This window comes from Doryrhamphus excisus, chromosome 10 (assembly GCF_030265055.1).
Source record: "Doryrhamphus excisus isolate RoL2022-K1 chromosome 10, RoL_Dexc_1.0, whole genome shotgun sequence".
In the NCBI taxonomy this organism is placed as follows: domain Eukaryota; kingdom Metazoa; phylum Chordata; class Actinopteri; order Syngnathiformes; family Syngnathidae; genus Doryrhamphus; species Doryrhamphus excisus.
This window is the reverse complement of record NC_080475.1, coordinates 277638-301734: the sequence shown is the minus strand read 5'-3', so window position 1 is coordinate 301734 and position 24097 is coordinate 277638. Positions and strand designations below refer to the sequence as shown.

The following is a 24097-nucleotide window of genomic DNA, read 5'->3' as shown; positions in this document are numbered from 1 at the left end:
AAATGTACTAATTCAAAAGTAGTAATTACATGATCCCCAAAAACATACAATAAATACAAACGTGCACATTGCAAATTAGCGCCAATAACTGTGACAAAATCTAGGAAGTTAAACACTTGGTAGCTGTCCGGTAGTCCACATGAAGCACCAAAGTTGAAGGGAGTCCAACTGTTCAGGTGGAATTTAGTATGCGAGAAGGACCACCAGATCCTCCTTTTCCACCTTGCCTGGCTTGAGGCCCAGCAGCACTCCAACAGGACCTCCACTTGATTGGGACTTGAGGTGGGCCACCTGGCCTACATTAACAGGACCAAGCAATCCATCACCATTTTGGAATTAAATAGCATACATATTTCTTTATGTAGCATTTAACAAAACAAGAGTACTCTATAGATATAATAGTAAACACTTTTGGAGTTTAGCCGGCATTCAAAGTCATTAATGCAGCTGAATACAAACAACACCCCACTTGTTGCCCGGCATAGCAATGGTTAATACGTGACGTAAGCATGATTGAAGATTGCGTCTTCAGCCAATCACAGAACTCGGGTGGGCGGGTGTTTCGGGCACATCCAGTGAGAATACAGCGTTTGCCAAATGTTAGTACAGACACTAATTTGGTGCGGTGCACCACCTACAGGCCCGTCTGCAGTATTGCCTTTAAATGGCTATTTCTACTGTCCGATATGAAAAACATCTGCTTTTGCTCTCTTTTTGTTTGTCAAATAATGTTTAATCGGATTGTATATGAATTTTTTACACAAATCATTTTTAATAGCTTCCAGGTCCTGTGACCTTTGACCTCCAAACCACTTTATCAGTAGGGCTATTCTGCTAGTACCATATACACATTTTGCTTTTCTTCTGAACTTTGCTATGATTTTACATTATTTTTTTAATATGGACTATTATCAATAGCTTTCAAGTCATGTGACCTTTGATCTCCAAACCACTTTGTATCAGTGGCCTGGCGGGACTGGGACGGGGATGAGTGGCGGGATGTTCTGGGCGGTCGGCTGGGGATGACCCACAATGACGTTCAGATTTTACTGGAGTCTGGGCGCGGCGTGGTGGCAGGTGAGTTAAGATGACTTAAGACGCCTCTTCTTGCTGGAAATAAGCAGTCACATGTTAACTCTTCTCCAGGATTGGTGGATGTGGGCAGGACCTGGCAGTGCCTCAGCTCCCTGCATGGGAGGGGCTAGGACAGCTGGAGCAGGCAGCCGTTCTGATGGCTACAGGGGAAACACCTGACCGATTGCCTGAGGAAGTTGGGACCTCTGGACAATGGCAAATCCGTCCGGCACACCTGTTGCCATGACAACAGCGCAAGATGCAAACTAAGCAACATTTAGCATCCAACCTTGTTAATCGACGAGTAAGCTAATTGAAAACCACCAGAGTAAACCACCTCTTTTCTGCCCCCCCCCAAATATAAATATATAATTATATAATCACAGACTGGTTTGCGCTATTAAGAGGAGACCTTCTGCTGGTGACCAACTTTATTGAACCCGGAATAACACACACACACAAAACATCCCTTTCATAATAACCAGGGACTGGCCACGCCCCTCTCTCAGCCCCTCTCTGACTGGCTGGCTCAGACTGGCTTATATAAGCTGGCTTATATGGCAACCATGACAAGTTAACCTTGCAAAGACATGTGATGCAGTAACGCTAACATGCATACTTGGGAGACATTAGCCAAGAACTGTGTAGACGGCTGGAGGGATGTAATGAGGGCTTGGGTGGTGGGGGGGATGCTCTGTGACGACAACATGTGCAGGGTTACTGGCGGGGCAGTAGACCCGGGGGCCATGGCCGCCTGTCTGCAGCGCCCCTCCAGTGGGTAGAGGGGCGTAGACGGGTGGTAGGGAGGTGAGTGTTGTGGGCGGTGTGAGGGAGACGAGGTGGGGCAGAAGACAGGTAGGTAGCAGGGGGTGGAGCTTCGTACGGCAGATGCAGTAGTGCTGTTTGATCCTGGTACAAGAGAGCGGAGGATGAGACGGGGCGTGAAGGCAGACCATTGACAGAATAGCCTTCCATTGAGGGGGTGGGGCCTGGGGACGAGATGAGCATCACCAGCAGTCGTATAGAACCAAAACAGTAGTCCAATTACTAACCGCCACCGTGTGTGCCTGGCTGTCTATAAACGGCCCTGTTGGAATCTGGGTAGGAGGGCGACAGCTGGTAAGGCCTTCGTCCCACCTCGGGATAGGAGTGGGGGGCAGCTGGGAATGGAGAGTTGAGCGAGTCAGTCACAAGGTTCAGGAAGTACAACTATTTCCTGTTCCACCAGCTCACCGTGCAGGGGGGCCTCCTGACTCAGGTAGGGGGTGTCAGGGGAAGAGGGGGTGTACGCCTGCTGTTGCTGCCAGCAGCTCCGATGGTACCACTGAGGAGACAGGTCAGGTCATCAAAATGATCGGATAATTTCAATGTTGGATGAAGGCCAGACGCCTCCAAAGAGCTCACCTGCAGTCCCAGGTTGAAGTAGTACTGGAGCACTCTGTAGTCTACACAGAGATATATACAGTATATACATAATCACGACAAAAATAACAAGGTCAAAGGTCAATGAGTCAAGCTGACCTCTGGGCAAGTCGTTGCCATTGGAGTCATAGGAGTAAGGAGGCGGAGTCACCACCGTGCACAGTGTCTCCCCCAACTCGTTAACCAACCAGGGGGAGGCGGCCACAGGCAGGTGAGAGGCGGCAGGTGCACATGATGAGGGTGAAGAGGGTGATGATGGAGGGGAGGATGAAGGTGAAGAGATGACCCCTAATGGCTTCACCGCCTCAACAACAACAACAACAACACCACACACGCACAGAGACCAGGCCATGTGTAACCAACTTCCTGTTGTCATCAGGTGTGCTCGAGTGCTGGCTTAGTGGTAACCTTCACTTGACCTTGATTGTGTACCTGCTGCGTGTAGCTGTGGCTCATGTCAGCTCTTGGAGGAGAGTTCGCCACCCCTTCTTCCTGCTGGTCCTGCCACATGATGATGATGTCATCACTTGTAGAAGAGTCATTGGAGTAGTGTGTGTGTGTGTGTGTGTTACCTGGCGAATGGCAGGCTCAGCGGGGGCAGAGACTATGGCTGTCTGGGAGGCGGGATCTGAAACAGGATCAACTTCCTGTCAAGCAGGCCAAGGCCACTAAGTTCACATAACTCACCCTGAGTGCTGTAGAAGTCTGAAGTCAGACACACAAACAATCTGTCAATCTGGCTGTCACACGCACGCACGCGCACACGCACAAACACACACACACACAAACAGTGTGGGTGGGCAGGGTCTAGACCACAGCTCACCCTGGTCTTCCACGGTGCTGGCATCCACTTGCTCTTCCTCTGAGGAACACGCAATGGCGTGTCCTGCTGCTGAGCCGACCGGAGGGGGCGGGGCCACCGACGGAGCCTGTGGTATCGAGATGGAGTTGACGTCAAGGTCATGGAATTTTCGCGCGTCCAATTTCTTACCGTCTGTGGTGGAAAAGCAGCCTCGTTAGCGTCATCCAGCTGGGAATACGTGATGGCGCCATCCAGGTCAGCTGATTCTTCTGCAGTGTCGGGGAAGGCAAACTGGCATTCTTTGTGAAGCGCCGCCGCCATCTGTTGCAGCCAATGCCAATGACGCCAACGACGACTACACACAAGATGGAACTTTTAAGTTCTGCCTCCATGTTTCAACGCGTCCATCAAACCACTCCGCCGTTAATGACATCACACTCCATGTACATCGAGATGGCATGGCCTTCTTACCGGGACCTGAAGGCATAGCTCTCATCGTAATAGTAATGCCTCCCGGTGGGGCCGTAGTATACCAGTTGGGGACCAAGGTTCAGGAAACGGGAGCTTCTGACCAGAACCCACCACACACACACGCATACACACACAAGCGCTTTCATCAGAATCTGCGTCCTTCACGACCACCCCAGCTAATTGCGGCAGCACACCCACCTGGAAGGTGGAGGTGGTGGGGGTCGAGGGTTACCCGCTGGCTGGAAACACAATGGAGCCGGGCCTCCGTATGCTGGAGGCGGTACCAAAAGCACCGCTCCTTTTATACCGCTGCTGCCACAAGGCCTCCTGAAGTAGGGATGGGAACGGCGTCGATGGCGTCGACCGCAAACATCGGAATCTAAGAAAAGGGAAAATCACAAAAGGTCGCAGGGAACAGGAAGCAGTGGACGTACCAAGGCGTCCTTTCCGAGACGCTGTGGCGACATTCCAGGCGGGAACTGGGTTGAGGTCGGTCAGAGGAACCAGGTGTCTGCCGGGGCGGAAGGTTACTGTGTCATCACATTACTCTCAGACTGAACATACGTGCATACCTTTCTCCCAGCTCTTCTATGAAGACTGTGACAGCGTTCGAGTGCTTTCCGACTTCCTGGATAAAAGCGTTGAAGTACATTCCATCTGGCTCCAGACGCACCTGAAAAACACAACAAGCCGGTCGCCATCTTTCTTTGGAGGTGCACCATGACGACAACGGTGATCTTCAAAACAGCACACTATTACCTGACACTTGTCTCCCAGGAAGTACCGCTTCCCCGCAAACACCAGGTAGATTGTCTTCTTCTTCTGCATCTCTGTTGACACATCACAAGTCAGCGCGCCGCCATCTTGGAAACACGACCAGCGTCCTGGGCACATTACCTTTGCACAATTCCTGCCAGAATTTTCTGTAGACATCGCCATCGAGAGACTTGATCACTTTGCACGGCAGAGACGATATACAGGGCGGCTGAGCGGACAGGAAGTGATGAGAAGCAGGAAAAACATCCAGGTCACTTCCTGCAGTAAGCAGTCTATGTATGTACATGTTTGGAGGGCGTGGCCTATTTTCTTACACTACCCACGCTAGACCACCGTGAGCTCAAGGTTAATGTTGTGCCCACCTTGCCGCTCTCTGCTCGCTGCGTCTCCTCTGCGGCAGCACCTGACTCCGCCTCCTCCCTGCAGGGCAAATATACTAAGGACATGGATCGATGACGCCGATGTGCACATGTACCTGGAGCCGATATCTATGTCGCCGCACATGGGGGGAGCGGGGAGGAGTGTACGACCGCTAACCATGGAGACCTCCATGGCCTGGCAACCAAAGACTTTGGTGTAGAGTCGCTCATACAAAACCGCTGCGCACACAAGCACGCACTGAACCACTGAACCACTGAACCACCGTACCACTTTGACAGCTGATCTTTGAACTTACCCTGGCATAGGGCGGCGGAGGCGCGATAAGTCCTGGTGTAGATGATGTCATAGTGGCCATTGATGGAGCAGCACAGCATCAGCTAGACGACACAGGACCCATGATGTCACACTAATGGTGGGCGGAGTCTTTCAACAGGCTGGCTCACCTTGTCTACAATTTCGCCTTCTGAAATGGCCGAGGGAGGTTTCCCAGGGTAACGGTAGACCAGGAAGCGGCATCTGAGCACACAAGTCAGAATTCACTGTCCACACCCCCAAAAAAGAAACACATGCTTTGATTGGCCGTATGAAAGGTTTCTCACCTGTAGCGCTGAGAAATGGCCTTGATCTCCACCTGACCCCCGGTCTCCTGCCAAAACACGTGTTACACCTGACAGGTCAAAGGTCAGTCTAATACTACCGTGCTCACCTTGGGGTCCTCCAGACGTTCCAGGTATTTCACAAAGGAGCCTTCAACGATCTGCAAGACAAGTGGCGTGACGCCGGAGCTGTGATTAGCCGATCAGCTCAACAATATTGATGTTAGCTCTCATGAAGTTAGCACAGTCCTGGTGGATCATGAGATGGTAGTTCTGGGAGTAGTATTGATATATAGAGTACTTTCATCAATAGAGGGCGCTGCTGGTCTACCTCTGCTTGTTCTACCTCTGCACTTTCTGTGTTATGTCAGTTTTCAGTTTTTTCAGCATGTTGTTTTCGAGTTGTCGCTGTCTGCAATAAAGCTTATTAAAAACTAAAAAGAACAGGTTATGGGCCCAGAGCGTCGCTAGAAAGCTGGAGATAAACAGTATTGTGGGAATTAAAAATGGAAGACAAGCTGTTTATTGACAGGCTAAGCGGACCAGAGAATTGGGCAGCATAGAAGTTTCAGATGTTTTTCCTCACGGGGGTGCGGGCGAGAGGCAGGGTACACCCTGGACTGGTCGCCAGCCAATCACAGGGCACATGTAGACAAACAACCATTCACACTCACATTCATACCTATGGACAATTTGGAGTCGCCAGTTAACCTAGCATGTTTTTGGAATGTGGGAGGAAACCGGAGAAAACCCACGCATGCAGGGAGAACATGCAAACTCCACACAGAGATGGCCGAGGATGGAATTGAACCCCGGTCTCCTAGCTGTGAGGTTTGCGCGCTAACCACTCGACCGCCGTGCCGCTCCAGATGGAGCACTTGATAAAGGCTAAAGGACTAACGCAGCAGCACAGACTGAGTTTACAAAACAAAGAGATAAAGCATTCTCTATGTTGGTGCTGATAATAACAAGCTGCCAGACTCCTAAAGAAGCGTGGACTACGCTGAAAGGCCATTTTGATAGAGAAACTATTTCTGAAGAAGAAATATTTCAGATGTGAGATGAAAATAAGGAGATGGTTTCACTGAGCATCTTAAACGAATGAAGGAGCTAACTGATCAATTAGCAGCAATAGGATCTGTCATTGAGGAGGAGGATCAAATTGGGACACTATTGGGAAGTTTGCCACCAAGTTATGCAACTATCGTCACTGCACTTGAAACAAAGATGCTAATGATAATGATAATGATAATGTCGTCACAATTACGTGGAAATGTGCAGGATGTGTCCAAAGCAGTGGGACCAGTAGGACAAAGCATGTGGAGATGCTATAAGTGTAAGAAAGAAGGCCATATTAAACATGACTGTCCAAGCTTGAAAAATAAACCAAAAAGGAAAACCCACAAGGCAAAAAATATGATGCTGGAAGATGAAGACGACTCATCAGAGAGTGCATTTGTGACTAGAAGGGAACACTCTGGGAAAAACCACAACAAGGTGAATGGTTTATTGATTCTGGAGCATCAAAGCACATGACATGTCATCAAGAAAGTCTTCAGGAATAGCAGCAGTTCTCAAAAGCACAGTCAGTGAAACTCGGTGACGGCAGCGTGGTTGACGCACTAGGAATTGGAAATGTCAACATGAAGATGACTTTCAAGTCAAGTGATGCAAAAAATGAGATGGCGGCGCCCTGTCCGGCTGCGGCTGCTTTGGCTCCCGGTAACACAGACAATTTATTAACAATTTCACCACAGAGATCAGTGTTTTCAGCATCAAATGTCCAGCGTAACAGTGCAAGAATAGTATACGACAGGCAGACTATCCTTCGTCTGAGAAAAATCAGCAATTTGAAGCCCATAAACTTTGAAAGCCTTGATCTGCTATGCCAGTTAGGAATAACAGATCACAGCACCGACCGCCCGTGGAGACATCGAAGGCGATGCGAGAGGAAGCAGAAGCGGGGGCTGTCGTGGTGGACTTACAGCTAAGCTAAAAGCAAACGTTCCGACCGCCACTTCCATCAGTCTTGCTCGCCAACGTACGCTCCCTGAAGAACAAATGGGACTACCTGAAATTGAAATTGGACTTAAGCACCAAACGGGAGACAAGAAACTGCTGCATCCTCATCGTCACCGAGACATGCCTATCATGATCTATCTATCTATCATATAGATCTATCTATCATGCCTATCATGATCTATCCATCTATCCATCTATCCATCTATCCATCTATCCATCTATCCATCTATCCATCTATCCATCTATCTATCTGCTACCAAAAAAGAAAATACAATTCAGTTCAACAGGTCTTGCTACTACATTCGTGGAAAAGATGGAACTCTTAAAGGAATGGGAACACAACGAGCTGATGGACTATATCAGCTGGACGTGGAAGGAAGTCAATCTGTCTTTCACAGTGCATCAGTAGCTGCTAGTTTGCACACTACCAAGCTGAAGGAACTGGTGAATGGAATGGACTTCTCTGCAGATAAAGAGGTGCCCTTCTGTGAAGGATGTGTTGAAGACAAACTGGCTTAAAAAGCCATTCAAGTCGATTGGAGAAATATGTACTGAGCAAAGGATGCAGCTGATTCATAGTGATGTCTGTGGTCCCATGCAGACGGAATCTATAAATGGGTCAAAATATTTTGTCAACTTCATAAATGACTACTCAGGTGCTGTAAAGCGTACTTCATGAGACAGAAGACTGAAGTGCTATGCAAATTCAAGGAATTTGAACTCAGAGATGGCAGGGCTCTACATTAAAAACAAAAATGACTTGCCCATGGGGAATCCTTAAGGTGAGAACTACTTGCCCGATCTTGCCCCATGTAAAATGAAAAGACTGCCATAATGATATCATATATCAATATATGCTGATAATTCATCAGATAATAGTACTGACGCATTGTATTTGGAGGAATGTCTGAAAAATTGTGTAGATGTATGTTAACATGGCATGCCATACTACCTTACACATGGTAGTCGTAGTAAGCAGTGATATTTATAAGTTGTGCACCACAATGAAACATTATTGAATAGACACATTTGTGTACTAGTAAAGTGTTTTTAATCCAGAAAAAAATACTCAATGGTCAAACAATAATTTGTGAAGCAAAGGTGAGAAAAATACACAGAGAAATGGAAGCGCTAGATTTTGTAGCTTGTGCAAAATCAGCACTTGGTATTGGATCTAATCGGTGGTCTAATCTAATTGTCACAGCAATGTGATTCACTCACCTGTGCCATCATTTGATTTGCTGCTGCTAATAAAATACTTGTTTAGGAGGCACTGGTTCATCACTTTTTGCTGTTTTCCTTCACAAGTTGTCGAAGAATTAGACCATGTTGGCAGGGACGCCATGATGTTTTCCGAGTCAAACCATCGCTGATTGGTTGATTGCGAACAAGAACGGGATTCTGATTGGTCCATTTCAAGATTTGCAAGGATTGGTTTGCAAATTACCACCGGAATTACGCAGTCCGTGTTTTACCCACCAAGAACCGCTTTTAAAAAAACCTCTTCATAGTATGGCATGCCAAACAATGCCAAAGGCTATCGACTGTATGATGAAGACAAAAAGAGGATTCTCATCCGTCGTGATGTCGTCTTTGACAAATCAAACCTGCACCCTGCACAGAGAACCAGCGGAAGAACGAGGCCTGGTCGAAGCAATTTTTTTTGAAAAATGTAAAACGATAGAAGTTTGAAAAAACGTTATTTTTGTTGTTTACATATTTTTTTACATGACTATATGTAAAGGAGAACATGGCTCTGACATATTACTTAAAATTACTTTGATATATAGAGTACTTTCATCAATAGAGGGCGCTGCTGGTCTACCTCTGCTTGTTCTACCTCTGCACTTCCTGTGTTACATCAGTTTTTTCGGCATGTTGTGTCCACTTTGTGCTGTCTGCAATAAAGTTTATTAAAAACCGAAACCTACAAGTAGTATAGCCACACACGATGCACGTAACGTCCAGGAAGGTCAAGGTCATGGACACATGTTGACTAACCTTTCCATGGTGACCACTAGCGCATTAGCCTTTAGCCACTCACCTGCTCTGACACGGCTAGGAAGAGGCTGGACGCATCCCTCGCCACTATCTTGCGATAGAGGCCCAGGCTGTCCAGGTAGTCGTCCATGTTGACAAAGTACTTCTTCAAGTACTTCTTCAGGTCTTTGTGCATCCCGCCAGCGCCAAAACACTTCAACTGCATGAGGAGCACTTGCTAGCTGACTTCAATGGCGACCGATGAGCGCGTGATGACCTGCTGACACGTTCAAGCACCAAATCAAGCTCGGGAATTTTGGCAACTCTTGATAAAATTGCGTATTTATCTTATCACACAGTCATGCTCCTCATGGAAATCGTCTATTTGAAGTAAGTATTCTTAAAACATTAGCTTGCTGGACGTGCTATGCTGTTCATGCAATTTCTCAACCTGTTTGCTATACTTTGAATCCTAATGAAATTAACAACATATCTTAAAAACAAGAACAAAGTAATAGTGAAAATAAAACAATTTTTTACGAGTTGTGATATACAATACTCACTTTTACCGAGAAGTTTCCAAGTTTTCAAAGTTCTAATTGACTTTGAAGATGTGTGTGCGGTTGCAGAACGCGCATGCGCTTCGTGCTCCAATCGGCCAGACGTGCAAATGAACAAACTGGTTCGCCGGAGTCTCGGCTCCACTCGGCGGGTCGCTGGGCGGCGGGTTCGGTTCCTTGTGAGCTCAGCTCACGGCTCAAGCGCGTGCCCTCCGGAAGTGAGAGCCGCGCGTGTCTGGAGAACGTTCCTGGACTTCTTTCAGCAGCAACATGAACATCGACTGGTACCGTCCTCTCCGGTCCGGCCCAGAGGGGATCCAAATCTGCTTTTTGTTAACGAATGAATCAGGACAGACGGAACCAAAACCCCAGTCCGGTTTGTTTGCCTCTTATTTTGTAAATAAGAGGCTTTTCAAAATAAGTTGCCTGATTGAGTGCCTCGGTAGTTCCTCGGTAACTACTCTACTCATTAGTTTCTCATTAGCTCCTCAGTAACTATTCCACTCATTAGTTTCTCATTAGTTGACCAGTAACTACTCTAAATGTATGTGCTTTAGTCATTACTTTCTCAGTAACTATTCCACTCATTAGGAACTAATGACTAAAGCACATACGGTTAGAGTAGTTACTGGTCAACTAATGTGGAACTAATGAGTAGAATAGTTACTGAGGAACTAATGACTAAAGCACATACATTTAGAGTAGTTACTGGTCAAATAATGAGAAACTAATGAGTGGAATAGTTACTGAGGAACGAATGAGAAACTAATGAGTAGAGTAGTTACTGAGGAACTAATGACTAAAGCACATACATTTAGTTACTGGTCAACTAATGAGGAACTAATGAGTAGAGTAGTTACTGAGGAACTAATGAGAAACTAATGACTAAAGCACATACATTTAGAGTAGTTACTGGTCAACTAATGAGGAACTAATGAGTGGAGTAGTTACGGAGGAACTAATGAGGAACTAAAGAGTAAGGGTTATGTAGATGTGTTCCTCATGAACTACTGTCATTTAGTGTACCCTATAGTAAAGTATATGTCCATCTTGTACTGCATTATAACAAGCGTAACTGGTCAGAGTTCACACATGGTGTACATGGTAAAACTATTGTGACAGTCACAATATGGTTTTAGTGGTAAAGCATGGAAAGACTGGGAATGGTTGGAATGCCACTTGCAGTGCTGTGGAATAGACAGCTTTGGCATTTATTGACAAGTGTATTGTACTGCAGTTCAGCCGCCCGGGTGGGGCGTCCGGGGCGTTATAGGGCGGGGGACCCAGGGGTCCTAGACCCACAACTCATGCTGTTTTTTTCCATCATGAATCTGAACAAAAACAAGCACAGATCACGCCTAAGCCTCGGCCCAGGACCCAAAAGCAGACATTGACACACTGGCAACGGGAAAAGGGTGTCAGACATCTGGTCAGAAAACACACAGGTCAGCATTTAAAAAACCTTCATGAAAAGATATCATCAAATGTAAATCAACCACTTAAACTGAGTGCAATTTCATGATTGTGCTTGCATTTTGTTTTGTGTTATCTTTTTCAGAACATGATCAATCGATAGTAGAGAGAGAATCCACTTGGTGTGTTCAAGGACAGGCAGCATCTGGGAAAAACCTAACCAATATAGTTTTACTTGATTCCATATTATTTATGTGTAGCGGCCGTTGCAATGATTTCATGTTTGCAGGTCTCATGTGCATGCAGACAAATTGTTGTCATCAAACCATCGGTTGGATGAAAGGCTGAGAGCAGCCTTTTTTGGTCAAATGCTACATGTGTCATACACGTTCTTTGCAGCTTATTTGTATGATGATTTGGGATTATTTAACATGAAGGAGTAGTTCCATTTATTTGACATTACATTTGATTACATTTTGTTCCATGTAGAAGTTCCATCTGGCCCTCTGAGGACAGCCATTATGCTGAAAATGAGTTGGACACCCCTGTTCTGCACAGTGAAGTAGGCTGTTCCTTCCGGGTTGCCCATTCCTCGTGACCTTGTTGGTATAAGTCATCCAGTGCTTTAAGCCCCGCCTCTGGCGGTCAACCGTAGGTGGTCCACCACTGATGCTTCGAGGACTTCATGGGGGGCATCGCCGAGAACTATGACCTGCGGTGACCCCCCAGTGACCTCTTTGAAAACGTCAACAAAGTGTTGGAGGCGGGAGCGCTGCTGGGATGCTGGGTTTCATCGTCACGCATGACCCTCACATGTGGCCGTTTCTCCACAGATCACCAGCGCCGCGGACTCAGATGCGGTCACATGCCAGAAGTTGGTCAAAAACCACGCCTACTCGCTGACAGGCGCTGTAAAGGTCAGAGGACGCATCCTGTGCATGCAAGATGGCTGCTGACCTTTGTGTGACCTTTGTGCGTGCAGGTCAACTACAGAGGTCATCAGGAGAAGCTGGTGTGCATGAGGAACCCTCGGGTCAGGTGGAGTGGACCGGCACTTGGAGTGACGGGTATCAAACATTAGCGTTAGCCTTTAGCTTGCAGTAAATGAACGTGGATGTGCTAACTGCCTGCTAACCTGCTAACATGGACTGTGATGACCTTTATGATGATTTGATTGACAGGATGTCCCACAAAGACTTCCTGCGTCACTACTCTCACTTTGACTCCTGACACCATCTTGGATGACTCGTCAAGCACTGGAGCGTCAACAAGTTTGATGGCTCGTGGCGTCGCGGCTCCACAGCCGGTGCCTGCAGGAACCACCCCTGTGAGCGGCCCCCGTTGGCTTAGCTCGCTATGTTGACCCCGTGTGGTCCCCCCCCCCCCCCAGACACCTTCTGGATGAAGCCGCAGGTCATCATCAGGTTGGACGAGGAGGACGATGACCCTGACGACGGTGGGGTGGGCTGCAGCTTGGTGGTGGGTCTGATGCAGAGGAACCACAGGAAGCTACAAAAGCAGGGAGGGGGAATGCACACCATTGGATTGGCCATCTACGAGGTGGGATGAGCGCTTGCAGGAATGCCAAAAAAGCTCAAAGGCTGATCTCTTCTCGTCTGGCAGGTTCCCAAACAGGTGGGGTGGCAGGTCACGCTCCGGGTAAACGGGGGTCCGAGACATTCATCAACCTTCCAGAGGTCAGCTTGCACTTCAAGCTGCCACCCGGCGAGTACCTGGTGGGGCCGCCACCTCGGAGCCGAACCTCAACGGTGACTTCTGCATCCGCGTCATCCACGAGAAACGCACTGAGGCCATGTAAGTAGTGACAGGAAACAGGAAGTGTATGATGCTGGCTAACGTGTGAGTGTGTGTGTTCAGGCCGTTTGACGACCCGGTCAGCGCAGATCTTGATCTTCAGTAGCATTGATAAACCGTGCTATGCTAACTATGCTAAATATTCTGACAGGAAATGGAAATGGTGACAGACGAGGAGGTGGACGCGGGATTCCGAGACCTCTTCGCCAAGCTAGTGTAGTCGGTGGAATGCCGCATCTTTTGTTATTGTGTTAACAGACACCCCCTCTATTGTTTATTTTCTATTGAACTACTCTATTTGTATGTAGAGGGTCAGTTACCATTGTTCGCCAGTAGGTGGTGATCTGGTCCCATTGTGGATCAATTGGAGCCCGTACGCTCTGCCCATGCGCAGGACAAATAAAGGCGCAAGGCATGAGGAAGATGCTAACTGGTCCTCTCTCTGTTAATCCACAGGTAATGCAAAATATTAGTTTACTAGTTCTGTCCTAGTACTGTATGAAGTGTGAGTACAATGTTGAGCGTTTTTGTGACGTGTCCGAGTGTATTGGAGACGTGTGTTACAGTTAACGAGTGTTGGCTCAATGCCAGGAGGCCCCTGCGTTGCTAAGCTAGCTAAGAAAGGGCCTATAGTACTTTCTATTTAGGCGTATTTGTTGCAAAATGGCAAGTGTTCAGTAAAATCAAGTTGTTTGACATATTATCCAGTCTTAACTAACCAGACGAACAAGAGGCTCTATGTTTTGCTACATTGACATTTCTGTTGCTCCCTCCGGTAAATGATGCTAACTAGTCATGTGAGTGAAATATGTAGAAATGTATCATTTGTGTTATGTTAATGTTAGCCTCATTTAGCTTCTGTTAAATTAATTTGGAGTCATGTGTTTTCATTTGTCTTAAGGGAGAATGTTTTGTATCATTTCTTTTTAGTGTGTTTACATAATTTTATTTGTGCAATGTTGTGAGTATGAGAGGGAAATAAGACGTACCTTAACTGAAAAGCCTATTGTGGGAAATGTGATTGTGTATTTGTTTGTTTATTGTTTATCATGATGCCAGGTCATAAATAAAGGCGCAAGGCACGAGGAAGATGCTAACGTGGTCCTCTGTTAACCCACAGCCATTGTAATTTAAGGTTACTGTGTAACCCTTGCTGCCGGTGTTGTTCCAAGTTTTGCATGCCTGCCAGAATCGGCAATATCAAATTCCAACTGTGGGTTTTGCACCCCCCACATGGACGAAGATGATTTCTACATGTATGTAGTTCACATGGTTTGCTCAACAGCAAATATGGGTGCATACATTCTACGGCAGGGTGGATTTTGTGCCTGCCGAGATTTGCATGCATCCCCTACTTGGACCAGCGTAACTTCTATATGTCTATAGTTCACATGACTCCTCTGAATATTCTTCTGGTAATACTGTAGCTATCTATGCTTGATGCCTCCTTATACATCTATGCACACTGGCTGGACAAAAATAGTACTGGCCAAGTTAGCTACTGGTACTCATATTGAGGTCATGACCCTTTTCTTGCATTTTAACAAAGAAAGATTTCACAAATCACAAACTCTTTGGGGTCTGTAGATTAATCCAGTCCTGATTTGAGAAGTCTAGGTCTAATAGTTTTCGAAGTAGACCAGGTCTAATATGGACGAGATGGTAAGAAAATGTCTAAATGTGCCTTTATTCACAAATACAATAGTCACCGTCAGGAAAAGGCAATGTCTTACATGAAATGTTCTCACATTAAGAAGCGTCAACAAATACAGACCATCTGGAAAAACAATACAATTAGTCATTATGTGACCTTCAATTGCACCTTTTATTTACCTTCAGCATCATAACATAGTGTTGGAAAAGTAATTATTCTCATGTACGAGTCCAACTTGTGTAGTTTACATCCATCTTGTGTTACCCAGGTGTTAGAATGTACTGTCTGCCAGGCGGCTCAGCATACCATAAAGCAGAATGTCCAACATACTCCCATAAAGGTATCATTTCTTTTATTACTGTCATTTTGTCTTCTCCCTGCAATATTGCTCTAATAATCTGCATTTTATGCAGAGGCGGGCAACACGAGGAGCAGTTTTAGTGTCTTTAATAGCAAGTCCAAAGCAAAATCCAAAAGAGCAACACAAGGGGGTGGCGAAGGAAAACAACAGAAAATGTCACCACGAACACCGGATCAGGTAAACAGCTTGCGTTTGGCAAAAAGCTGGCCGGATGGGTAGGGAGAGCTGGGCTAACCGAGCAGGAGTCACACACAAGTAAGCTTAAGCAGTATGAACAATAGAACTGTGTAGAAGCTGTGTTCTGGGTGTTCTGGCTGGTGTCAAAGCTAATTTAATGTTTCACTGTTTTTTTTTTAGGTCACACAGCCATTTGAACTTGTGGGTATGGACCTCATTGGCAAACTGACCACCACAAACAATGGACACACGTATGTGTGCGTGATGGCGGACTATTTCACCGAGTGGCCACAAGCCTATCCCCTGAAGACAAAAAGGGCTGAGGAGGTCACAGATTCATCAATTCGTAGCACCGAAACGCATTCTCACAGACCAAGGGAGTGAGGTTGTAAATGCGGTAAGCACAGAACTTACATCTTATTGGAATCTATTCTTCGTCTTTCTCTCTCTTTGGGCTTTTCCCTTCAGGGGTCGCCACAGCAAATCAATCTCCTCCATCCAACCCTGTCTTCTGCATCTGTCTCTCGCACACCAACTACCCTCATGTCCTCCTTCAATACATCCATAAACCTCCTCTTTGGTCTTCCTCTATGCCTCCTACCTGGCAGCATCCTTCTACCAATATAGTCACTATGTCTCCAACCATCTCAGTCTGGCCTAAAGGACTTTATCTCCAAGGCCTCTAACATGTAACATCCCTCTGATGTACTCCTTCCTAATCCTATCCATCCTGGTCACTCCCAATGAGAACCTCAGCATCCTCATCTCTGCTACCTCCAGTTCTGCGTCCTGTCTCCAAACCAAACAACATGGCTGGTCTCTCCACACTTTTGTATACCTTTCCTTTCCATTTAGCTGAAACTGTTCTATCACACATTACTGCAACTCATTGGAATCTATTAATGTGTTGAAAATAAGGTGTCTTCATATGTTTAGCAATTATGCAATACTGAAGTTGTATATGTGTTACCAGATCAATAAGAATGTCTGCAAAATATTGGGTATCAAAAGAAGTTTGTGTGCCCCCTACGATCCTCAAACCAATTAGTCTGGTGGAGCGTATGAACGCAACCATCCAGAGGTAAGTAATGTCACCTTGTCATCCAAGTTGTCCCTCACAAATTATATTGTTGAATAGATTTGCAGTCTATTTTTTTCTCTTTTAGGGCTCTTGGTAAACTGATAGGGTCCAAACCTGAAATGTGGGCTAAATATTTGGATGCTGTTATGTTTGGGTTGCGAACCAAAAAGCAACCAAATTCTCCCTACTTTTTAATGTTTGGCTGTGAAGCCTGCTACCCAATAGAAATTCCAGAGGACTTTCAGGTTTGTGAAATGCAGTATTAAGTTGAATGACATTATGAAGAATTAATGTTATTATGAAATTAAAGAAGTAATATATTTCCATGCTGTTTTCTTTCATATTGAATGTATTCGTAGAATGAAAGTGTAGCATGAGCTATTGTCTATTTTACAGATGGACAGCGGTGTGGAGGATTATATTGGAGCGGAGACAGTTTGCGAGGACATTAGGCATCCCTTGATGAGATCAGGGACACAGTCCTCAAAAACGCGTCCCGATCTCAGCAGAGAACCGTGCAAGAGATTAGTTTGAAACGGAAGCAAGTCAGCTTTGCAGCGGGTGACAGAGTGTGGCGACAGAATGTGAGGAGCCAACAGTGTAAGGGTGGGAAGCTGGAGTCCAATTTTCTTGGGCCCTTCACCATCACAACAATCCACGGGAAAAGTGCTGATCTCCTTGGGGACAATGGAGTGGATTACGAAAAAATCAGCATGACCACCTAAAACATTTCAGGCAGGAGAATCTGTGGATTCCCTCCAAAATTGGTGAATACGCTGCCACAGGAACTGCTGTCAATGTGCCAGGTGTGTCTGTCCCCACTGCCACTGTCCTCACTGCCACAAGACCTGCAGTCATTGTCCTCCCCGGCATAAGACCTTTGGTGATTGTCGCAGTAGCCTCAGCCCTCGCCACCTCAAGACCTGCAGCCACTGTCCAAGCTACGTCTGCCGACTGCTTCTGTCTGTGCCGCCATTGTCCTCGCCGCCACGCCTACAGCCACTGTCCCAGCTGTCTCTGTCCTCGCTGCCACAGGACCAACTGCCTCTGTCCTCCCAGTCACTGTCCCAGGTGCAGCAAGACCTGAATGTAAAGACTCTCCATTAGTGTTTAAATATGTTTCTGTGTGGTGTGGAAACATGATCTTTTTGTTGTCTTTAAGGTGATCAATACATATCTAACGTTGCTTGTTCAACGATACACCAACAAAGTTGAACAAGCTGCTGTCAATGACAGCTATGGAATGACACGCATTTGGACTCACAATACCTCCAAGCTCAAAGTTAGTAGAGAATATATTTTAATTAAGTAACGATTACACAATAGCTTTATATTGTCATATTTTACTTTATTATCCTTCAAGTTGTTTGTTTGGATTGATTTTCAGATGGATCCTATGCATATCAACATCATTGTGGGGATTTTTAACAAACATCACTGGATGTTAACGGTAAAGCTTTGACTGTCACTTTGAATAACAATAAAATAGTCCTTATTGGGACTCATATGAAGTTTATGATTACAGTTTAGGAAACACTTTAAACAAATATTAATCTGTTTTCATTGTCTCACTTAGTGGTAGTTGTAGTGGAAAAGTTGTTACCTTCCGAAAGGTTATTTATCCCCATGAAAAGCGGACCTTGTTTGTGGATCCATTTGGGGAAACTGAAGATAAAATAAAAAGATGCCTGGAAACAAGAAGGTAAGAAGAACTTACAGAAAGCAATTAACAAACAGCAATCTGGTACAGACAAAGATGTATCATTTCTTCAAAGGGCATTCATGCAGACGAGGGACTGCAAAGTGTCAAGGTGGTACCCTTCCCCATGGACTTCAGCGTGATGGTACATCACGTGGTGTCTTAGCCTTGAAAGTGAGTACAGTTGTAGTTTCATATAGCCAGACTTGTAATGTTGACTCAATCAGTCTGTCTTATGCACACAGAATATTCAGATTTTAAGCTTGTATTAGTCCTGCGCTTTATTCATTGTCTGTAACTCCCCCTCCCCCCTTACATTTTTTGCAAATGGATGACATTCAATTGAACATATCAGGACACATACAGTACTTAACAAGCCGACTTGTACTAAGTGTACTTAGTACTATTGTAGTGCTAGTAATGCCTACAGTAAAAGACAACGTATGTAAGAAGGATGTGAATAACACCCTCAATGTTTGTCATTTTCAGATTGGCTGTGACAACTGCAGCAGGTAGAACCACCACACTTGCTGAGGTCATCCATCACTAGATGCCGACTATCTCTGTCCTCTCTGCCTGTAAGGCGGGCAGAAGAGCATTGAGTGTGTGTTTATGAATCATATATATTTACTGTATATAGTTGAAAACATTTATCATACAATTCAAATATTTTTATATAAAGTTTTCTTATAAAACATTTTCCTGCTCCTATTTCTTTTTGGGGACATTTTGTGCACAAATTATTTTAAAAGCAAATTAGCAAACTGCCGTAGAATGCATGCACCCTATTTGCTGTTGAGGAACTTTTTTGGTCCAAAGATGAAGTCCGCACGAGAGGTGGATGTCTTTAAAGTAAATCATGTGAACTATAGACATGTAGAAGTTAACTTAGTCCAAGTAGGGGGTGCATGCAAATCTTGGCAGGTCAAAAATCAGCCCTGCAGTAAAATGCATGCATCCCATATTTCCAATATGGAAACTTTTTTGGTCCAAAGATGAAGTCCGCATGAGAGGTGGGTGTCTTTAAAGTAAATCATGTGAACTGTAGACATGTAGAAGTTAACTTAGTCCAAGTAGGGGGTGCATGATTTACTTTAAAGACATCCACCTCTCATGCGGACTTCATCTTTGGACCAAAAAAGTTCACATATTGGAATTATTAACCTAGCATGTTTTTGGAATGGGGGAGGGAAACCGGAGTACCTGGAGAAAACCCACGCATGCACGGGGAGAACATGCAAACTCCACACAGAGATGGCCGAGGGTGGGATTGAACTCCGGTCTCCGAGCTGTGAGGTCTGTGTGCTCCATCATCACTCCATAGTACTGTGTGGTACTGTATGGTACTGTGGTAGCGTTAGCAAGCCGACTCCCTTCGCGTGAGTACAAGTACAGCACAGGAAGTAGATGGCTGGGTAAAGTCTGGTCCTGCAGGAACAGCTGAAAGAGATGGATGAGCATATGGTCAGACTTCAGGGCATGCCCAAGTGCGAACACGCCTACCTGGGCGCCGACTCTGCTGGTATTGATTGCCAGACCACCCGTTGAGGTGGTCAGCAGGAGGCGGAGCTCAAACGGAGAGCAGCGAAGCCACAGGACGAAAGAGCGGTGGACCGACAGGCACAAGGAGAGGCCACTGTGGGATGATCAGTCAGATATCACATCACCACTTCCACACGCAATGGAAGGATCACTTTTTTCCCACTGCAATTGCACTATTGACAAGTTCCATCATTTCTATTGCTAAATCACAAGGTGTTGGTGTTTACCATTTGATTTGAACTGATGGACGGAGCAGCATCATTCCAAGTACTTAACAGGCTGTACTGTACTGTACTATTCAAGGCCGTCATAAATGTGAAAGCATGTGCGCAGTCGCTGTACCCGTCCCCCACTGCAAGAGTGGTGAATCACAACAAGGGTACGTTTTCAACTTTGAATTAGCATCTAACAGTTTAACTTAGTTGAAATATTGCCACCTGCTTTGAAATAGGAAACATGAACGCCAAGTGCATGCAATATACGTGCTTGAAAATATAGTTTAGTGAGGAATGTTTTATATATATTGTACTAAATTGTGTCAGTGAGATGTGTTTGTGTATGTGGAGGGGGGGTAGGGGGTGCGTCTCACTGCAGAGGAGCAGTCATCACATCGATGCTAAACTTAAACGACGACAGAAATGTTTTGCACATGGTATATTATTACATTATATTACAATATTTATTCCTTTTAAAGTTGAGAATGTAATTTAAATGTGTGTTTAGGAAAGCTGAATCTTACTGTGTTCAGTGTTTACATTTCAATAAATATTTGTTTAAACTTGAGACCTGTAATATTTGTTATCATTTTCATTTTTTCATGTAAATTGAGGGAGCAAAAGCAGTATTGGCAAAAGTAATTGGCAAAATCGGCCAAAAAAATGGCACCGGTCGATCCCTAGTAGCCAGTCTGGGTGAGAAATTACTCATTTGTTTGTTCTCTTGTTTTTGCTTTGCTTTAGTTCACTGAGCTAACATGCTGCTAACCACTAACTGTAAGAGACCATTGTTGCCAGCTTCCCAAGACAGTAGCACACTGCGGTCAACAGGGTGCAGCGCTTAAAAGCAGCAATAAGACCCTTTTACAGCTGAGCATGCATTTTGGCAACAGATGTAGTCTGTCTCCTCCAGTCATCCAGAGGAGTTATCAAGCTGCAAAGGTTCAATTAAACTTTTTACCAGCACCAAAATCATGGTCATTTTTTCATGTAAATTGAGGGATCAAAACCAGTATCGGCCACAAACATCGGCCCAAGCAAAATCGGCCATCGGCTAAGGGTGATGGAAAAAATTGGTATCTGCATCGGCCCCAAAAAAAAACATATCGGTCGATCCCTACTTTTAATAAATTACAATTTCATATTCCTGAATAGAGCTGGGAAGAGGGGTAACACTATTTTCTGACAGAAAATGTACCTTTGAACAAACTCCAGTGTCCTTGCCGCTTCTTCTTGGTACCGCAGGTTGAACACATAGAAGGTTGCAAAAACTGCAGCAAGCCCTGTGATGAAGGATTTTTGGGACAGATGATGATTTTTTGGGTCACAGATGACCTGGCTTTCAACGCTGATCATCTAACGGCCCAATGTGACTCCATCACCAGCAACTGATGCATAAACAAATACATTTTGATGGAAAACAAATATGGGTATAAGGGCCCCCTATCTGGGGAGACAGAGCCTTCTCCATCGCTGCCCCCACCCTCTGGAACTCTTTGCCCCATTCACTCCGTGCTTGCCCTGACCTTCCCACCTTCAAAAAACAACTAAAAACCCACCTCTATAAATCTGTTTTTAATGTCTAACTTTTTATATCTGACTGCTGTGCCCCGCTCGGCTTTTACTCATGTTTTAACTGTATTAACGAATTAATGTTGTATTTTGGTGTGTTTACTTGCTTTATTCAACTCCATTCTTCTGTAAAGTGCCTTTGAGTATTTTGAAAAGCGCTATACAAATAAAATGTATTATTATTATTATTTATAAGAAGTTCACAGAAAATGCCACCTCTTATATAGATATATATATAGTTTTATTTTTCAAACAGTATATTTTGTGCAACTTCATGTTTGTGTGGCATTAGTTGGAAGCTATTGTGTTTTAGATGAATACACACACAGTGAACTGTAGTGCTAAAAGGAAAGCTGGACAGAAATGTGTTCAATGTATTCATTGCAAAGTCTGTGTATTTTGCTGGATAACATACTAAAGACGGAACATAAAAAGTTACACTGAGTCTTTATTCAAGTGTGCAACACCTATCCACATATATTCTATTGTATTTATGTATATCAAGTATCATAAGTTATGCTCTTTGCAATTAATTTGTTTCCACGACTTGAGATAGCAAAAAGAGTAATGGGGGAACTAAATCAACGACAAAACATAAGTTTAGGAGACATATAGAAAAAGAGAAATTAGACAGATGGAGCCACAGAAAGACAGTCTGACTTTGTTCTATACTGACGTGCTTTCATGACACTTACCCAGTAGAATCACTCGTGGACTGGCTGGGAGGGTCAGGGTGCGCTCAACATCAGCTGCAGTGGCAGACATCTGTATAACATCGACATCCAAATTAAGAATGGAATTGCATGTACAGTCACAGTAGACACGAGAAGTGATGCAAAACAAAACTTACATCAGCAAAGAGTATCAGTTCCTCTGTTCTCTCATTGAAGTAAGCCATCAGCAACTGGATGATGCATAGAGTCAATTTCCCATCTTCAAACTGTCCAGTTTTGTCCTTAAATACTTCTCTATGTGTTGTCCACATCCTTCAATGGATATCTCCAAGGCACGCAAAACGCTGATGTCAGTTAGCAACTCAAAGTGACAGTAGATACCCTTTTGGGTAACAAGATAGGGCCACTGGAGTCTTAAATCTTCAATTTATCTTTATGCTTCTTTATGCTTTCAGAACACATGTGATGTGAACGTTGACGTAACTGTAAATGTTTTATTACAATGTCTAAAAGGGCATGAGACAGTCTTGCCATCAGTTATATGACTTGTCAGGTGCAAGAGAAGACCCCGGATATCATCACACTTTATACTAAATCTCCTGCATTATCCAGTTTAGTTACATTATTTACATATTTATGGCGATGAGTGTGAGAGCGAAAGGTTGAAAACGTACAAAAAGTTATTGTGCATTCAGGGAAACCACACTTGAAGGATGCATTGGGCAGACAATATCATGTTTTCACTATTTTCAGGCCTTCACAACAAAATGATCTCAACTACACACAATCTTTAAAATACACTCTCAAGATATATATTACAATAGTACACATTAGAAGCTGTTATTTAGCTTTTTGCCTCAACTAGCATAACAAGCGTCTCCCTAAACTATTTTGTTTAAAAGAAAGAACTGGTAAAATAGAGCGATGTAGCCAGCAAATCAAATTTAAGTAACAGTTAAGTTAAGTAACTTTTTAAGTAACTCAAAGAAAAGCTAAACCTTTGTCCACAGCTTTGCTAATTTAGCTAGTAGCGTTATGCTAGCTTGCGGCGCTAATTTTGACTCGACGTTTTCGGCACAAAAAAAGCTGCTCTTAATAAATGTTAATCCAACACAAAATCACATAATACCATTCTTCGTACTTTAGCAAGATATATTTACCTTCTGGGGTGCAGGATGGATGATGATGATGATTGTACTAGTTTGGAGCGTCAAAGATATAGGGGGTGTGTTCAAATCAAAGAACACGGAAGGTTGTCCTCTTTTGGTGGTTTTATTTAGGTTATGATGTGGTACTGATGAGACATACAAACAAAGACAAATACACAATAAATGATAAGTAACGTAATGTAACTCATATTACACAAGTATAATGATGAGCTAAAGGCACGCTACACACAGAAATTCAATAAAGAAACCAAGCAAACATGACACTCACTACTAGAATAACCCTTAGTCATAGTTAGCTTAAATACTGATATACTGATATTAGCACCGATGAAAAGGGAGCCTAACTTTGTGAAAAGGGTACCCAAACTACTCCACAGCTCCCACAATAAGCCAAAAAACTCACCTTTATGCATTCACGCACAGCATCAACCTGGTGATATGATGTATGAGGCACAATAAGGCTCAGAGATCTATATATTGTTCAACCGAAAAAACGTCCCGCACTGTGGTGCGTTTACTGACCGCTGAACACCGTAGGACAAACGACACTCTAAGCTGAACATACAATGCAATGTAAGTTATGGGCTTTCTAACAGTCACAATGTTTATGAAATTAATATCAATGCGTTTTCTGTATAAT

At 44.6% G+C, this 24097-nt stretch overlaps 2 protein-coding genes and 1 long non-coding RNA gene across 15 annotated transcripts; 1 reads left to right on the top strand and 2 right to left on the bottom strand.

The window, feature by feature from the left end:
• Nucleotides 1–1487: 1487 nt before the first annotated feature.
• On the bottom strand, nucleotides 1488–10195 carry LOC131137425 (putative bifunctional UDP-N-acetylglucosamine transferase and deubiquitinase ALG13). Of its 6 annotated transcripts, none has more exons than XM_058085375.1 (24): nucleotides 10089–10195; nucleotides 9590–9802; nucleotides 5634–5684; nucleotides 5527–5573; nucleotides 5371–5443; nucleotides 5223–5304; nucleotides 5022–5145; nucleotides 4909–4966; nucleotides 4667–4754; nucleotides 4529–4599; nucleotides 4342–4442; nucleotides 4204–4280; nucleotides 3968–4148; nucleotides 3770–3865; nucleotides 3488–3653; nucleotides 3320–3425; nucleotides 3184–3201; nucleotides 3069–3124; nucleotides 2929–2997; nucleotides 2596–2800; nucleotides 2479–2519; nucleotides 2308–2398; nucleotides 2127–2234; nucleotides 1488–2063 (listed from the first exon to the last, which is right to left on the bottom strand). In XM_058085375.1, exons 2-24 carry the CDS (start codon nucleotides 9749–9751, stop codon nucleotides 1792–1794), a joined length of 2343 nt encoding a protein of 780 aa, XP_057941358.1. In that variant the 5' UTR covers nucleotides 9752–9802; nucleotides 10089–10195; the 3' UTR covers nucleotides 1488–1791. The 6 variants fall into 6 exon arrangements, with proteins under 6 accessions (XP_057941358.1, XP_057941357.1, XP_057941360.1 ...); XM_058085374.1 differs by having other exon boundaries at nucleotides 9590–9805; nucleotides 10089–10159; XM_058085377.1 differs by having other exon boundaries at nucleotides 2596–2791; nucleotides 9590–9805; nucleotides 10089–10159.
• Nucleotides 9527–18973, top strand: LOC131137445 (uncharacterized). Of its 6 annotated transcripts, none has more exons than XR_009131907.1 (16): nucleotides 10802–11530; nucleotides 11644–12415; nucleotides 12481–12565; nucleotides 12680–13058; nucleotides 13122–13313; nucleotides 13465–13769; nucleotides 15236–15307; nucleotides 15381–15583; nucleotides 15686–15902; nucleotides 16479–16586; nucleotides 16672–16831; nucleotides 16983–17868; nucleotides 17974–18036; nucleotides 18163–18288; nucleotides 18362–18459; nucleotides 18775–18972. It is a non-coding gene; the product is annotated as an uncharacterized LOC131137445 (long non-coding RNA). The 6 variants fall into 6 exon arrangements; XR_009131909.1 differs by having other exon boundaries at nucleotides 12481–13058; nucleotides 16983–17657; nucleotides 17749–17868; XR_009131908.1 differs by having other exon boundaries at nucleotides 12481–13058; nucleotides 16983–17675; nucleotides 17749–17868.
• Nucleotides 14992–24089, bottom strand: LOC131137432 (uncharacterized). Of its 3 annotated transcripts, none has more exons than XM_058085402.1 (9): nucleotides 23861–24089; nucleotides 23449–23582; nucleotides 22465–22518; nucleotides 22310–22379; nucleotides 21241–21325; nucleotides 19789–19921; nucleotides 19489–19725; nucleotides 18190–18274; nucleotides 14992–17669 (listed from the first exon to the last, which is right to left on the bottom strand). In XM_058085402.1, exons 1-9 carry the CDS (start codon nucleotides 23868–23870, stop codon nucleotides 17503–17505), a joined length of 975 nt encoding a protein of 324 aa, XP_057941385.1. In that variant the 5' UTR covers nucleotides 23871–24089; the 3' UTR covers nucleotides 14992–17502. The 3 variants fall into 3 exon arrangements, 2 of the variants coding, with proteins under 2 accessions (XP_057941385.1, XP_057941386.1); XR_009131898.1 differs by having other exon boundaries at nucleotides 17599–17669; nucleotides 18190–18861; XM_058085403.1 differs by lacking the exon at nucleotides 23861–24089 and having other exon boundaries at nucleotides 22465–22613; nucleotides 23449–23584.
• Between the last annotated feature and the right edge of the window lie 8 nt (nucleotides 24090–24097).

Excerpts from the sequence above, each read along its gene's own strand:
- LOC131137425 (XM_058085375.1), bottom strand. The coding sequence starts at position 9,751 with ATGCAGTTGAAGTGTTTTGGCGCTGGCGGGATGCACAAAGACCTGAAG. Across the intron at positions 5,305-5,370 it reads AAGGCGAAATTGTAGACAAG|CTGATGCTGTGCTGCTCCAT; the intron begins GTGAGCCAGCCT and ends TGTGTCGTCTAG. Across the intron at positions 4,443-4,528 it reads TCCTGGGAGACAAGTGTCAG|GTGCGTCTGGAGCCAGATGG; the intron begins GTAATAGTGTGC and ends TGTGTTTTTCAG.
- LOC131137432 (XM_058085402.1), bottom strand. Across the intron at positions 22,380-22,464 it reads AACTGATACTCTTTGCTGAT|ATGTCTGCCACTGCAGCTGA; the intron begins GTAAGTTTTGTT and ends GATGTTATACAG. Across the intron at positions 19,726-19,788 it reads CCAGCAGAGTCGGCGCCCAG|CTGTTCCTGCAGGACCAGAC; the intron begins GTAGGCGTGTTC and ends CATCTCTTTCAG.